A 16256-nucleotide genomic window follows, 5' to 3' on the forward strand; every position below is an offset into this window, starting at 1 on the left:
AATCTCTGCTCAGCTCCAGACCCACTGAGTCAGAATTTGCATTTTCACAAAATCCCCAGGGGACTCCTTGGGAAGTCCCCTTGAGAAGGAGCCCCGCTCTGTGCTGCAGCCGCATCCCCACCAACCTCCCAGTCCCCAGACAGCCCTTACTCTGTCTCCTCCCCCATCTCAGATGGCCCTTCCTCCCACGGACCCCATCCCTTCCCCGCCTTTCTGGTCCCTATCCCCTCCTGGGTCTCCTCCTACCTCCCTGATGCCACCTGCTCTGTCTCCTCTTTCTCCTCCCACCTCCAGGGCACTGGTCTCAGCCCAGTCTCCTCTCTCACTCTACTCTCTCTTCCTTGGCAATTTTAGCCCACCTCGTGGTCTCACCTCACATCGTTGTATAGACATAAATCCAGATGTGCAAGTCCACCACTCAGAACAGATCTCTCCCCTGAGCACCGCCACTCATATCCATCAACATCTCTCCCAGACACCCCAGCACCAGAATCCCATGAAGTTCAAAACTGCACTGGCATTGTCATTCAAATAAAACTATTCACCGAGGCCTTGCTAAGTGCCAAGAACAGTGCTCAGGGCTTTCCAGGTATGGCTTATTGCACGCTTATCACAAACCCATCGGACAAGCAGAAAAGCCACGGCTTTGAAAGCAGATGTAATTTCTCGGGCTCTCACAGCTGGTTCAAACACGGGTTCCTTACCCAGAAGTCCAGGCATTTAACTGCTTCATTCCTCTGCCCCAAACCTGTCTGACTTCCCATGGCCTTCGCTCCATCTCATTGCCATTGTGTGCCAAGCCTCCCAACACCAAACTTCAGAGCCGTTTTCAGCTCCCATCCCTTGCCCAAGCTCTGAAATACCGTCAGGACCCAATGATTGTACATTCTCACTTCTCGTCTTTTGTAACAGTCTCTGACTGGATCCTTCCCCCATCCCCAACCTCCTACAGTCTATGCTCTACATGGCAGCCAGAGGGATTCTATTAAAAAGGTGTCAGTTCATGTCTGTCCTCTGTTCAAAATCCTCCCATGGCCCCCACCGCTCTCAGGATAAAATCCAAAGTCCTGGGCTTCCCTGGTGGCGCAGTGGTTGAGAATCTGCCTGCCAATGCAGGGGACACGGGTTCGAGCCCTGCCGGGAAGATCTCACATGCCGCGGAGCAACTAAGCCCGTGCGCCACAACTACTGAGCCTGCGCTCTAGAGCCCACGAGCCACAACTACTGAGCTCGTGTGCCACAACTACTGAAGCCCACATGCCTAGAGGCTGTGCTCCGCAACAAGAGAAGCCACCGCAATGAGAAGCCTGCACACCACAACAAAGAGTAGCCCACACTCGCCACAGCTAGAGGAAGCCCGTGCACAGCAACGAAGACCCAATGCAGCCCAAAATAAATAAATTAAATTAATTAATTAATTTAAAAAAATCCAAAGTCCTTACTTAGCCTTCAAGGCTGCAAACAATCTGCCCCCATTAACTCTCTAACCCCACCTCCTACTCCCCTCCCCATGGCTCACTCTGCTCCAGCCATACTGGACTCCTAGTTGTTACTAAATAGTCCAGGCATGTTTCTACCCCAGGGCCTTTGCAATGGCTATTCTCCCGCCTGGATCACACTTCCTGCAGACATCCACGGGGCTTCCTCCCTCCTCCCTCGGGCATCTTCAGGTCTCTGCTCTGGTGGCACCTACTCAAGGAGCACCTCTACCCCCAACTAATGGGTATGAAGTTGAACCACATCCTACCACACCTTGTTCCCTTAGCTGCTTTACCCTTTTTTTATAAAATTCATCACCATAGAATGCATTACTTATTCACTGACTTGTTTACTGCCTGTTTCCCCTCAACTTGAACTTAAACTCTAGGAGAACAAGAGCATGTTTATTTCATCAAATATCTCAAGTGCCACTTACAGAGGCTTCACTTACATGTTTGTTGGTTGGCTGCAGTTCTTGTACCCACTCCCTCCTGTTCATTCTCACAGCCACCACCATGGATCAAGCTCTCATTACGACTTCCCCAGACAACTTCTGGATCTCCTGACCAGTCTCCCTCCGCCTGACCGTAGCCTCTTCAAACACACAGCTGCATGGCTACCCAGCCCGATATGAGGTACCTGGGCTCATATCAACCCATTCCCCTGCTCAACACCCTCACAAACCCAAGATTCCAGCCTACTCCCCCGCAAGCACAGGCTTTATAATCAGCAAATCTGGGTTCAAGCCCAGCTCTGCCCCCTTGGACAAGTAACTTCATCCTTCTGAGCCCTCAGTTTACTCATTGGTAAAATGGGCCGATGAGTGACTCTCTCTTAAGAGATTATGGTAAGGATTTAAGAAGACTATACATATTCCTTATCTCAGCCTGGGCAGCAAATGTTAGCAGTTTTTATTATTATTCCTTTACTGTTCCAACTCTAACTGTCCTGACTCCCTTTCAACCTACGCTCCAGCCCAAATCAACGACTCACAACTCCCCCCACACACCCAGGTTCTTTATCCTCCATGCCTTTGTCATAATGAGTCCTCCACCTGGGATGCCCTTCTCACTCCTTACTTCTATTTGTCAAGGCTGGTTCAAATGCCCCCTCCTCTACCAGGCCTTGGAAGTAATTTCCTCCCTCTTCGAATTCCCACAGCCCTTTATCTGCCCTTGCCACATGGCATTTATCAAGATCGTTCAGGAACCACCATCTTGTATGTGATTCCTCTCCCCTTCTCCTTGAGGGCATCTTATTTATCTCAGTAGCCCTGTCAATGCTCAGAACAGGGCCTTGCTCAAGGGAAGTGCTCAGTAAATATTTAATGAATGGTGAGAGGGACACCATACTGTTTTCCAACCCCCAAATCAGAAGATCCACTGGGATCGAGTCTACAAGCCACTTCTTACCAGCTGTGTAACCTTAAGCAAGTTCTTAAACTCTTAGAACCTTGGTATTCCCATCTGTTAAATAGGGACAATAGGACCCCCTGTTCTGACCTCTCAGAATGTTACGGAATCAAAGGAGGTAGACACATGAAAATGCTTGGCAATGCACGTGGTACTTACACACCTATAAGATATACAAAACCAACGAGTCTCCCCTAAAAAGCTCACTCCTATTTGCCCAAAAAGATGCCTGAAAGAATCATCATTGAATGCAAGGCAGGATGTCAAGTGAGTTTTACTTTCTTCCTTATACTTTTATGTTTACTCTGATTGTTTTTGCAGAGAACACATGTTACTCATAGACTTGGGAAAAGGGAGATTGCATTGCTTAAGAAAAAAGATTCATTCCTTTGGGTTAAGCATTGCTTTTGCCTTCCATATCAGCATTTAAATGAAATAGGGGCCCCTGAATACCCAGTATCAGCCGTCAGCCGATGTGTGCCTGCAAAGCAGGGTCTCTGACTATGGGGAGGAAGATGCACAAGAGGGGCCATACCCAGGTTCACAAAGAGGCAGCTCTGCCAAGGCACAAGCCCCTGCTCTGCACACAACCCAGCCAAGCCCCACCAGAGAGCTCTCCTCCAGCCTAGGGTTCAGGAAGTGTGGCTTTGGCCACAGGCGAATGCCCTGGGACACTGGGGTGGGGACACAGGAGGTGGAGGGCGGCCTGGAGCTTCAGAAGGCCCTAAGGAGCTCCAGTGGGCCCCAGGCTAAGCTCATCCTACTGGGAGGCTTGAGGCCAAGAGAGTCCAGGAAAGGCAAGAAGCAATGTGACAGCCAAGCCCTCCCCCTGCTGGCCAGTTCTGGAGTGGCAGCGCCAGCGGCACAGGGCAGGGTCCCCAGGCACACACCCTCACACCTGGAGCCTAGTCAGGCTCAGGTGTCCAGAGGCATGTCAGAGCTGGGGAGCGCTCTTCCAGGACTGAGTGGCCCAAGGTCCCATCTCCCAGGTCCCCTGTTTTTGCCAGGTGGGGCATCTCCTGGCCCATCCTCCCTGAGCCCAGCCACAAGGAGATGAAAGGTAGGAGTGGTGGAGAGGAAGGCAGACGAAGGGGAGGGGGGAGGGTGTGGGGGAGAGGAGGGTCCTCACGCTGCTGCCTCTCTCTCACTCCTCCCAGGCCCACCTGCGCCTCCTGGGCAGCGGGAGAAGCCATGGCTGCTACCACTGCCCGGATTTCCACTCCCGCCCCCAGGTATTGATTTCCTGCATCATTCATTTGTTGGCCTTGGCAGCTGTGATTAGCTCCCTCCATTCTCCCTATGGAGCCCTCACCCGTCCCTCCCTGTTCCAGCAAAGCAGAGCTAATACCAGGCTCTAATCGAGGCTTTGCCACCCTGGCCCCAGCAGCTCACAGCCAGGCCTGGCCAATTACAAGTAGGCTCTTGGCATGTCCCCAGCCCACCTCTCGAAGGTGCCTTCCTGGCTAACAAACTCACCCTCTCTAACCACCCCCAGCCCCATTCCCCAGAGCCCCCTTCCAGGCAGGAAGCACAAATTTGCAGCCTGCAGTGTAGGATGGGACATGATGCGGCTCTTGACCTGAAGGAGGACTCTCCGTCCCGACGTCAGGCCTGGGAGCCCTCAGACTAGCACAGGGGTCAACTTAAACTCGGTGGGGCAGGGGTGCAGACAATGCCGACAAAGCAAACAAAACAGCCTGGATTTGTGGACACAAGGCCCTCTTTCTCCCTCATGTAGTTTCTATAACTGAGAAGGAAGAAGGGACACAGGCAGGGATCTTCTTGAGGACATTTAGAACCCCCCGAGCCTTCTGCTTGCCCTGGGTGGCAAGAGTTTTCTGATGCGATGCCTTCCTTCTCCAGGGGACAGCCAGTTTCAAGGCATGGGGTAGAAATGCCAGTGAAAAATCCCAGGGGCGCCCACACTCAGATCAACACCCAGAAGACGGCACTGGGAGACACACTTCCTGAAATTCCCTCTCCGCACCCCTCAGAGGAGGGAAAAAAACCTGACTTGGTGATAATTCTGTAAGCTATGTTGCTCTTGTCAAATTATTCAACATCTGTCTTCATGTTCCCACAAAAATTAGCATAGGATAGTAGTTTCTGATGACACCTTTGGTGAAATATTTTGACTTCCACCAGTAAGTTGCAAACAACCTGTCTTAAGGATAATGTCAATTCACACTCCTGCATATTAAATAATTCAGGGGTTTGTTGTGTTTTTGTAAAGGAGAGAAGTCCCACTGACCTGCCCCTGGCTGGAAGTCCAGCAGCTATGGAAGGAAGAGAGGAAGCCAGGATGGAGGCGGGGGTGTTTTCTGATGCTATCCACACATAGGATATTCCTCCTCCATCACCTAGCTACTGTCTTTGCCCCAGAACTAGGCGTCTGGGGACAGCCCACCCCCCTGGCTTGCCAGAAGCAGATTACAGGATCCACTGGAAGCACAACAAACTGGGCCAGGAGATGGGAGGCAGGAGGGAAGAGGGGACAGGCTCCAAATGGACCATCTGGTCCAGTACTCAGCTCCTGTAGCATCTGTGCCCCCAAGAAGAGCAAAACCACCTGACCAGACTGAGAGCACCTCCCCAGCCCTATTGTAGACAGAGGACCTCAGAGATGACAAGAGCACACTCAGAGGGAAGCCAGGCATATGGCTCCAGGCACCTGCCTCCCACCAGCCTCATCAGAGACCCTCAGCACCGGCCAGATCCTGACGGGTTTATCCTCCACACCCTGCTCTTCCTCCCTCTCCTCAATTCAGCTTCCATGTTAATCTGCCCCTCCCTCAGCCACACAGGCTGGGGTTCCCTCCCTCCGGCACACTTTTTCTTTTGTGCCTTGAGTAAAACCTGCCTCCCTTCTCACTGCCAGGGAAGCTGAGGTCCCCTACGGCTGCCAGCCTAGGACTCCATGACTCTCCCTAAGCAGAGACTCTCAGAGAGACCCCACTATGCTGCTGGAAACCATTCTAGACAGAGTTCTTGGAGAGAAGGAATTTCAAGAAGCATTTCCTCAACTTCCCCCCAACAATGGCCCTTCGTTCATGCAACAAATATTTGCCAGCTCCTGCTGTGTGCCAGGCACCATGCTAGGTGCTGACATACAATGATGGGTATGAGTGACCATCCCTCACCCCTACACTCTATACTCTTTCTCAAACTGCTTCATCTGCTTTGGTGGGGGGGGGGGCAGAGCAGAAGAACTAGCTCACCATATTATTTCTTTTCTTTTTAAAGAACTAATATTTTTTTAATTAATTAATTTATTTTTGGCTGCGTTGGGTCTTCGTTGCTGCACGCGGGCTTTCTCTAGTTGTGGTGAGTGGGGCCTACTTTTCATTGCGGTGCACGGGCTCCTCATTGCAGTGGCTTCTCTTGTTGTGGACATGGGCTCTAGGTACGTGGGCTTCAGTAGTTGTGGCTCACGGGCTCAGTAGTTGTGGCTCGCGGGCTCTAGAGCACAGGCTCAGTAGTTGTGGCACACGGGCTTAGTTGCTCCGCAGCATGTGGGATCTTCCGGGACCAGGGCTCAAACCCGTGTACCCTGCATTGTCAGGCGGATTCTTAACCACGGTGCCACCAGGGAAGTCGCTCCCCACACTATTTCTTTAACCCAGACCCAGTGATACCATAGTTCTCCCTTCTGCTATATCTGGCCAAAGCTTCTAGCATCACAAGGAACTCGGCAGCCTCTTGTGGTCCTCCTCCTCACTAGATCCTCCACTCTCCATCCACCTCGATTAAGACTTTTCACCCTGCAGCTCCCCTGAGGCCTTCCTTGGAGTCATGCTCTCAAAGGGCAAGTGGAAAGAATGTCACCCAAGAGCTCCGGGTTGGCCCCAGTGCACAGCAACACACCTTGATTTGCTCTGAGTGAGAGCAGCTGGGACCCAGGCACACGAGGGAGTGGAGAAAACACAGAGAAAGGGGGACTTACAAGCCAACGGCTAAATCCTGGCCCCAAAGTACTCTGAATCAGGGTCCACAGAAACTACTGCCCCACCCCCTGCCTTCATTACTGGGGTTTCCAGGCTAGGCTCAGGGGAGCTTCTTCAAGATGGGTCCCATGCAGCCCCGGATAAGGTTGAAGAAACTGGAGGGGATAGAGAAGAGGAATGGCCAGGAGATGGGCCTGCCAGATCTGCCCAAGGGCACTCAGAGGGAGGAGCAGGGTGGAGAATAGCAGCAGAGGCGGCGGAGGGCTCCCCATCGCTCTCCAGAGCCCCTGAGGTGTGGTGAGAAGGCAAAGACCTCAGCAGGTCCCTCCTTAGGCCACCTCTTAAGGAGACAGTGAAGCTGTAGGGAAACCTTGAGGAGAAAAAAGAAAGAGGACCCACCAGTACACCCTGATGTCTTCCCCTACCCTGGGGAGGCCAAGGCCCTTGGAAGACGCTCAGTGGCCTCCTCTCCACAATGCAGCCTCTCTCAGTCCCTGCTGCATTCTTCCTCCTTCTTTCCCTTTCTGGCCTATGTAAAGGGCCAGGCAGTAAGAGACACACAAACTAATTAAGAAGCAGAGTTTGGCCAGATGCCTGGGCCAGCCTCCCCAAGGAATTAAGCCCAAGCCAGCTAGCTGTGTAGAGCCAGGAGTATGTCACCTCCCAGATACCCCCAGGACACCCCTCTCTCTTGCCAGGCTCGGGGAGGCAGGCCAGGCATCCCCAGAAGGAAGCATTTAGCATCTGCACTTGAGGCTGGCAGCTGAGGGACAATGCCTCTGCCTCCACCCCCTCAACAGAATAGGTCAAACCCTCTCCCGATCTAAAGGTGAATAATTAGGTCCTCAACCCTAGAGAAAGAAGGAAAGAGAATCTTCCCCACTCCAGCTACACAGCATTTAAAAAGTGACCTATACAGACCACCTTGCAGTCAGAAGAAGGTAAAGTAAGGGCCACCGGGCCCCAAAGACTTTTTGTGCTGTGGGTCAGGGCATTGCTGGCTGCCAGAACTCAGAGGGAAAGTCCCTGAGAAGGATGAGCCCTCGTGATCCTGAATGGATGATGCCCACTCCCGAGATCTTTCTCCCGGAAAACCCACGAGAGAGAAGGGAGAAGGGGTAACCAGAGTTCCCTTGGCTCCTGAGGGCGTGGGTGCGGACGCGGGAGCAAAGCTGCGTGGCAGGAGGCAGAGTTTCGACACGTAGCCTGATGGGTGCGTGCAGTGTTTGCTTTCTGGGGACTGTGGCTGAATGTGTGCGCGCAGACAGAAGGAAGGTGGGGCTGGGGTTTTGTAGCTGGGAACCGGGGACAGGAAGAACTAACTGGCTCAGGAGAGGTCCGAGAAGGGATTCTGGGGTCTTGGGAGCCGGATCTAGGGGATGCCTGCATCCGCTTGGGCTGTCAAGAAGCGAAGCAGCGAAGCCCAGCGAGAGCCGGGAAGGCGAGCCAGCCACCGGGCCGCGGTACTGGCAGCCAGTTCGCTCGCCAGCCGGGCGCAACTCCGCATCGTGCATCGCTCGGCTTCCACTCCGGAGGCCGAGCCAGGGTGGGATGAGGTTTCGGTGCAAGTCGTTTACCCAGCCCCCGGTGTGCGGTCTGTCAGGGTCTCTCGAGCCAACTGGGTGCTCTCAAGTGTTCCGATTCACTCCCGCCCCTGGCAGGGTTTGTGAAAGTGGGTACTACCTCCCCCCGGCATCCCTGGCTTCACGCCAGACCCTACAACCTGTCTCCGTGCTCCGAAGCAGCTGGCTCGATCTCCTCGCGCTCTGGAAAAGGGCGGGGACCCGGGCATCCACTCCAGAGTCCGAGCCGGGGTACCCACCAAACCCGGGCAGCGCGCACTTTGAGCCTTTTGCAAAGTTTCCGCGCGGTGCTAAGCCGGCATGGAGCGGGACGCGGGCTCTTACCGTAGACTCCTTGTCCCTGGCAGTGTAAGGGGATCAGCGCCAGAAGTAGAAGGCAGGTCACCTCCATCTTCACGGCCCGTGCTTCATCCCCGCGAGGCGGCGCAGCCCGAGAGGCGGTGGGGGGCGCCTCCGCCGGGGCCCTGCGATGCCTCTTGCGTCTTCCCCCTCCCCGAGAGGCGACGGAGGGGGCGGCGGCGGCGACGGAAATCAGGAGGCTGAGGAGGCGGCGGTGGCGGCGGCAGCGACCTGGGTTTCTCCTCCGGCGGGGCCGCTGCCCGCGTGGGAACGCAGGGGGCGCTGGCCCGGCCCCGGGTGCCTCGGCGCGCCCGGCGCAGCAGCCAGCGCCCCGGCCCGAGAAGCCCGGCAGCCGAGCCTCTCCGGGTTCCCAGGACTGTCCGCTCGGGGTTCTGGGCGCCAGGGACCCCTTTGCGGAGGCGGAGGCGCTTCGATCCAACAGGCCACCGACGACTGACAAACTTGTCGTTTCCCCGCCCAGGGGGCGCCCCTCCGCGGAGCTGGGGCGGGGAGGCCGGGGCTCCGCTGGGGTTAATCCGCTGTCTCCAGTTCTGCGGCCGGTGCTGGGGGCTCAATGACCCGACCCAAGGGGGCCGGGCCGGGCTGGGCGTCCTCTCGGAGGCGAAAAGCCCCGGCTCTAGCCCTCCTGAGCAAGGGAGAAGCGCGGGCTAGGCTCCGCGGAGGAGCGAGAGTCACGGGTCCACGGATCCGCGAAGTTAGCCGAGCCACCGAGGAACCCCGGGGAGGAATCGCGCCCCAGCGCCCCGCGGGAATCAGGAGAGCAATTCCATCCAAGAGAGACCCCAGAACGCGGGGAAAGAAGGAAAGTTTGAGTCGTTTGAAAAATATTCGCGCTCTCGCCAAGGCCTGGGCTGCGGCGCGGGAGCCGCTCGCCGCCTCTGCTCGCCTCGCTCCGCTCCCGCCGTCTGGCCGTGGCGGTGGTGCTCCCGGGCTCGGCGCTCTCGGGAGAGCCGGGCTGCGCCGCGACCCAAGTTGGTTGTCCCCGTCCCCGCCCCCGCCCGGCGGCCTCCGCCGGCGGGGACCCAGAGCAGGCGGGGCCGGGCCGGGCTGCCGGGCGCGGCTGCAGCTGGGCTCCGAGCCGCGAGAGCGCTCCGCTCGCTCGGCAACTTGGGCTTCGCTGTGCTGCTTTTTCCCCGCTCCGAGCTTTTCATTCCGCGCTCCCCCCGCCTCCCCCTCTCCTCCCTCCTCCTCGCGTCTCCTCGTTCGGTCTCTCGCTCTCCCACCCTTTGTCGCTCGCTCTCCTGTTTGATTCCCCTCCAGTTAAAAAAAAGGAGCCAATTAAAGGCAGCGCAGCTCGCCGGGCCCAGCCTCTGTCCAATTTCCTCGCCTCCCCCAGGACCAATTAGAGAAAACAAAACAGGGCTGGGGGAAGCAGACTGCCTTTCTCTCCCTCTCTCCCTCTCTCTCTCTCTCTCTCTCTCTCTCTCACTCCCACTCCCTCACTCCCCCCTCTCTCCCTCCTCTCCCCCACCCCTCCCCCTCCCCCCTCTCTGCACCCCCTGCCTCTCTCCGCCCCCCCATCCCCCCAGCAGGAAAATGTCAGAAAGCAGAAATGGATCCATCTATCCCGAGGACAGAGGCGAAGAGACGTGGGTTTCGGCGCGGGCTCTGCAGCGCGCTCGCACACTCGCTCTTCGCCCGCCCTTGCACACCCAGACCGGCTGCCCGAGCCGGGTGCACCGATCCCAGTACTCTCGCTGGGCAAGCATGGCCGTTCGCCCCGGGGACTCTAGCCTAGCCTGAGGGGCACTGCCCACTTTGTAAATGTTTTGCACTTTTGGGGGGCGGGACTGAAGCGGGGGTCGAAGAGAAAGGCCGGGGGCCGGGGCGCCCGCGGCTCTTGGGGTCCTGCAGGCTCGCGAGCCGGTCGCCTGCTGTGGGTCTGCAGGGTTGCCTGCGCGGCCCTGGAGTCCCTCCGCCCCTGGCCGAGCCCCGCCCCTTTCCAGGCAGCCTCGGCCTCTCCGGGCGTGGGGGCCACCACCGGAGCAGCTGGCTGAGCCCGGGGCGAAAAGGGTGCGATCAGAGCTCTTGCCCTTGCCTCGGCCCGCAGGTTGCCAACAGGTTTGTCCGCAGGACCCCGCAGCCGGAGCTTCCCCAGGCCACCTTCCATTATCCCCAGCTCGCCCCTCTCTCCGTCCTGCCTCCCCTCAGGACCTCAGACGCCCCAGGGGCGCCCTCTCTTTCAGCAGCCAAGCCAGGGGCCAGCTCCACCTGCGGGGTCCCGCACTCCCGGACTCCGCTACCTCAAACCGGCCCTCCGAGAGCAGGGATGGGGAGAGTGCTCCTCCCAAACGCCGGCAGGGAGAGGTAAAGGCTAGGAAGCAAGGCGGGCGGCCTCCCCCGCACCTCCGAGCGCTTTCCTCTACCCAGGTCTTGCTAATCTCACCTGCTCCACCTGTCGCCGTTATTTATCTCGGCGTGTGCGCAAGGATTGTATTAGGGCTGCCCGTGGGAGCGAGGAAAACCGCAGCAACTAACAAGCGGGGAGATTACAAACCCTCCTCCCCCACCCCCCGGAACTGCGTAATATCTTGGTTGTGATGGTGGTCCACGACTCCAAGCATTTGTCAAAATTCAAAGACTGTATACCAAAAAAGACTTTATTTTTCAGTACGCAAATAAAAACAAAATTTTTTTTAAAAAGCCACCCCTTTCCCAGGCGCATGTCCTGCTGGTTCCCTCCTCTCCTGACCCTCCAGGGGCTGACCCTCACAGGAGCACGTGCCCCCAGCTTCGGAGGTGGGGTGGCAGGAATGTGAGGTGTCTGGAGAAATTCCAGGCAGCATGGGGGGGCGTGCCATCAGGTAACATCTCCTCAGCTTCCTTCTGTCCATCTTGGAAAGTCTGAGACCACCGGAAGAATCTTTTTAAATTTTATTTTATTGTAGTATAGGTGATTTACAATGTTGTGTTAATTTCTGCTGTACAGCAAACTGATTCAGTTATATATAACATCTTACGGAAAAACCTGAATGAACTTTTTGGCCAACCCAATACATACATTCTTTTTCATATTCTTTTATCGGAAGAATCTTATTCTGCAGCCCACCCTCCACTTTATTTCTCCTCTTTCAACCCCTCCTTTTTTTCCTCTCCTTCCTTACCCGTGGGTCCAAGGCTGAATAAGGAGAACCAGATCCAACTTAGTTTTGGGCACCCAGCAGATGCCAACTGAAGATTTGTTAAATGAATGAGTGATTCCCATCATAGGCCAGATACAACAGACCTAGAATACCCTTAATACCACCATCTTTTCTACTCCCCACTACCGCCCCCCCAAACCAAAGAGAAAAGTCCATTTTCTGCCCCACAGAAATACAGAGCTATCAGGCTCTGTATCTTCCCACCCACCTCCCCCACCCAGTCTGAAAAGGAAGTGGCGCCAATTGAGGGTGTGATGGTGAGTAGCTTCTTTTATTGTCATCTTTCTCCCATTATTCAAAAATCATCACCTCCTCCAGGAAGCTCTCAGGGAGTGATCACAGTGATTCCCACCCTCCTTGGCTTTGCCCATTTTGAGCTGAATGAGCACTTGTCCATGTCATGGGAAACTGCCTTCCTATTTTTCAATTAGCTAGTCCAACCCCAAATAGCAGTTAATTGATCCTCTTTGGCTTTGGGGTGCATTACTGGTGAACAAGGAACCCCACTGACTCAGCTGACAGTCACTTGAATTTACCATCTCTGAATACCTACACTGGCCTAGAGAGAGAAGACTTGCGATGGGGGAGGGATAAAAGGGAGGGGGAGCAGAGAACCAAATTCTAGCCAGGCTGAGATTGAACATTTGCTGTAGCTAATCCACTTGTGAATACTCTGCAGCTAATTGTATGCAGTGTAAATACCTTGACAGCCTGCTTGTGTGTGCCTGTAAATTCAGTCATCTCCTCCCCTAGGTGTGCCTTGCCTGTTGCCTCTGACAGAGCCCTGAGTCTGACAATGGGAGGCAGCCTGGAGAAGGAAAAGAGCACTAGGCTTGGGAGCCATCTGTCCTGAGCTCCAGTCTTAACCTCTCTAGGCCTCAGGTTCCCCAGCTGTAAAGTGAGTAGGGTCCCTATTTCAGAGAGTGGTTGAGAGAAGCGAGTAATAATAGTAATAGCTGACACCACATGCCAGGCACTGTTCTAAGCCCTTCACGTGTATTAGCTATTTAATCCTCATAACAACTATGTGAGATAGGACTGTTATTCTCATAGAATAACATAGAAAGATTTAGTGATTCACGCAGCTGCTAAGTGGCTGAAGTGGGCTCTGTGGCCTTGCTCTTTCCCACTGTTCTGTACAGAAGAGATGTAAGGGCCTAGGTATTTAGTAAATATTTTCACAAGAAGTGTTCCTATTCTCTTCTCGAATAGAGAACAGTCCTCTGGGCCCCAAATTGGGCTCTTGGGGGGTGCGGGATGAGAGCTAGACCACCGGACCTGAGGCATCCATGAAGCGGGCCACTGGGCACAGGCTGCCTGGAGGCTTGATGGGTCAGCACCCAACTGCCAACTCTTGGGTTCCACCCATGATATTCTAAGAAAAACCCCATTATTTTGCCCTAGAGAAAGCCCAGCCTGCGACCTCCAGGAAGACTAAGTAACTAGCTGCTGAGTGGGGGGGTACGTGAGAGGCCAGGGAACCAGGAGCCCCAGACCTCAGCCAAGCAGTGCAGCTTCGGGCTTTTGTTGTGAGAGTGCATTACTAGAAAGCTCTCCCATCTCCTCCCTACCTCTCGCTCACTCGCTCACTCGTCTCCAGCAAGGCAGAGCCTGGGAGAGGAAAAAGGGAGAGAGAGAGAAAGAGTCTTTGCGGGAATAGCGTCATCACCTTGCAAGGGAAATTGTCTCTGAAAATCGTGCAGTGAGGGGTACTGATTCAATCTAGGGGCAAGCCACTTTCTGGTCAGGTAGGGGAAGGCTGGCTGGGAGGAGTGAGGAACGGGGAGAGTTATGACCCCGCTGAAAGACCAGTTTATTAATTCCAGCTCTAACAAATAGCCAATTTAATGGTTCCAGCTGCTAATTAGTAAGCAGTTAACTCCTGTTATAAATCGTGCTGCTCGAGACTAGTAATATTGCAATCCTGCAATGACATCCTCAGAAAGGAAGGGCCATAGAGACTTCTGTTGTTCAAAGGGTCTGTAGACCCCTCACTCCATACCCCCAGCAGGTTCTCTGCTCATGGAATGCAGGATTCAGAGCAGGGACCCTGACCATATGTTCACCATTCATTCATTTAAGAAATATTTAATAGGCTCCTGCTATGTGCCAGGCACTACCCTAGGCACTGCAAATTCAACGTGAACAAAGCAGACAAGAACCCCTCCTCTCATGGAGGTGACATTCTTGTGAAGAGACAGACAATATAGTCTATAAATAGTATTTAGATAGTAAGGAAAATACTAAAAGCTAGGAAGAGGAGCAGGAAATGTGAGGCCTGAAATGTTAGAGAAGGTGTCCAGAGAAGACCCCATTGACACTTGAGTCATGACCTTAAAGAGAAGAGGGATCGGGGCTTCCCTGGTGGCGCAGTGGTTGAGAGTCCGCCTGCCGATGCAGGGGACACGGGTTCGTGCCCCGGTCGGGGAAGATCCCACATGCTGCGGAGCGGCTGGGCCCGTGAGCCATGGCCGCTGAGCCTGCGCGTCCAGAGCCTGTGCTCTGCAACGGGAGAGGCCACAGCGGTGAGAGCCCCGCGTACCGCAAATTAAAAAAAAAAAAGAGAGAGAAGAGGGATCAAACCATGCCAATGTCTGGGGGAAGAACATCGCAGGGAGAGGGGGCAGCAAGTGCAAAGGCCCTGCGGTGGTGAGGAGTATTTGGCTGTAGCTGAGTAGATGAGGGAAGAGTAGTAGGAGCTGAGATCAGAGAAGTTAAGGGGGCAGGTCATTTGGGTTTTGCGTTCATTGCAGAATGCTGGACTTTGAGTAAGATGGGAGTTATGACAGCGTTAAGAAAAAAAGAGGGACAGGATCTGACTTTAATTTAGCAGGCTTGTTCTGGCTCTGTGTGCGGAATTGATTGAAGGGGGTGCCACAGCATCCCTAGCACCTGACACGGTGCCTGGCACTTAGTGGGTGCTCAATTAATATGTGTCATAAAATGACAAATGAAAATTGATGGGACTAGATTGTGAGAATGGGAACCATGATCACTTTTGAAAGTCCAATTTATTTGGATTCTCTTGTAAATTATTTTACAACCCTCCAAGGGTGCCTGCACATTTGAATTTTTCAAGGAATTCCACAGCCACCATCCTACTTGGTCCTTAAAATATGAGGTAAGTGAAGACATGTGGCCCCCACCATTTTACAGATGTGAAAACTGAGGCAAAGAGACATTCACTGACTGGCTTAACAGTGTGTTACTAAAATACCAGTCTTAGAATGATGGGGTTGGGGGATGCAAAAGAGACAGGAGTCTCTCTCCCGCATTTCTGGCCACTGTCATGATTGTGTCGTGCCTCACTGTGAGATCTTCCCTCTCTGGCCTCCAGATTCTCATTTCCACAATAAGCAGATGTGCCTCAACTCCAAAGCCTTATGAGCTGTGTCAGAGACCTGGATGCTACCATTTCTCAAGTGAGGGTCACATGGTCTGTCTCAAGCTCCCTTTGTCCACACTAATGTTAGAACAGGGGAAGTTTTAACTTTTTTGAGCTGACAGTTCAGTGGATCAGAAGTAATTTGGTTTTAGCACCAGCTTGGAAACACATAGTCTTCCCACTCTGAGGAGGCATAAGGAGCACTGATTTACCCAGCTCTACTTCCCCACTGGGTGGGTCTAGGAAGGGGGTGAATAGGCTGGAAAAGTCAGGGTCTCTTGACTATTTATTCATTAATTCAATAAATATTTATTAATCCAGGCATTGTGCCTGCATCATACTGAGCATCCTGGTGGAGACGTCCAACAAGTAAAGTCCCTCAGGAAGCCCCAGTCTGAGGAGACACAGCCCTACCCTCAGGTAGCCCCAGGCTGAGGAGACACAGCCCTACCCTCAGGTAGCCCCAGGCTGAGGGGAGACACATCCCTGCCCTCAGGGAGCCCCAGTCTGAAGGAGGAGACACAGCTGTACCCTCAGGCCCCCCACCTGGAGTGGGGAGACTGCTACTAAAGGTTCATAGATCCTGGCATAAAAAAGGAGCCAGGATATAGACACAGGAAGAGATACACTGATAACAGCAATAAACTGTCCACTACATGGGTAAATGCTAACGGCATAAGGAACAAGGACAGCCCGAGGTGTGGTTACTCTGACTCTTGGCTCTACCCCAAGATTATTTCATACCCCTAAGCCTGGTTGCCTGCAGCCTTCCAAGTCTCAGCCAAGCCCAAGGGAAGCAGTCTGGTGTTTTACTTGGGTGTTTCTCCCAATGCAAACGTCTCTCTGGGCTCCTGGGAACCCGGCCTGTTTGAAGGCGAAACTGTGAAGCTGGCATGCAGCATCAACACCCACTGGGAGGAGAACCCACTCTCTCTGGGGGCCAGGCCCCA

The 16256-nt window shown here is 54.3% G+C and overlaps 1 protein-coding gene across 3 annotated transcripts in view; it reads right to left on the bottom strand.

The window, feature by feature from the left end:
* Positions 1-9939, bottom strand: part of MDGA1 (MAM domain containing glycosylphosphatidylinositol anchor 1) — a 55118-nt gene extending 45179 nt beyond the window's left edge. For 2 of the 3 annotated variants that reach the window (XM_082637161.1, XM_082637160.1), the window contains exon 1: positions 8743-9938. In XM_082637161.1, the coding sequence (XP_082493287.1) occupies positions 8743-8809 (67 nt within the window). In that variant the 5' untranslated portion in view covers positions 8810-9938. Of the gene's footprint in view, positions 1-8742 lie in introns of all 3 variants that reach the window. The other variant, XR_014295410.1, reaches the window with a different exon arrangement.
* Between the last annotated feature and the right edge of the window lie 6317 nt (positions 9940-16256).

The sequence above is a fragment of the Mesoplodon mirus genome (assembly GCF_964341445.2).
Source record: "Mesoplodon mirus genome assembly, chromosome: 12".
Lineage (NCBI taxonomy): Eukaryota > Metazoa > Chordata > Mammalia > Artiodactyla > Ziphiidae > Mesoplodon > Mesoplodon mirus.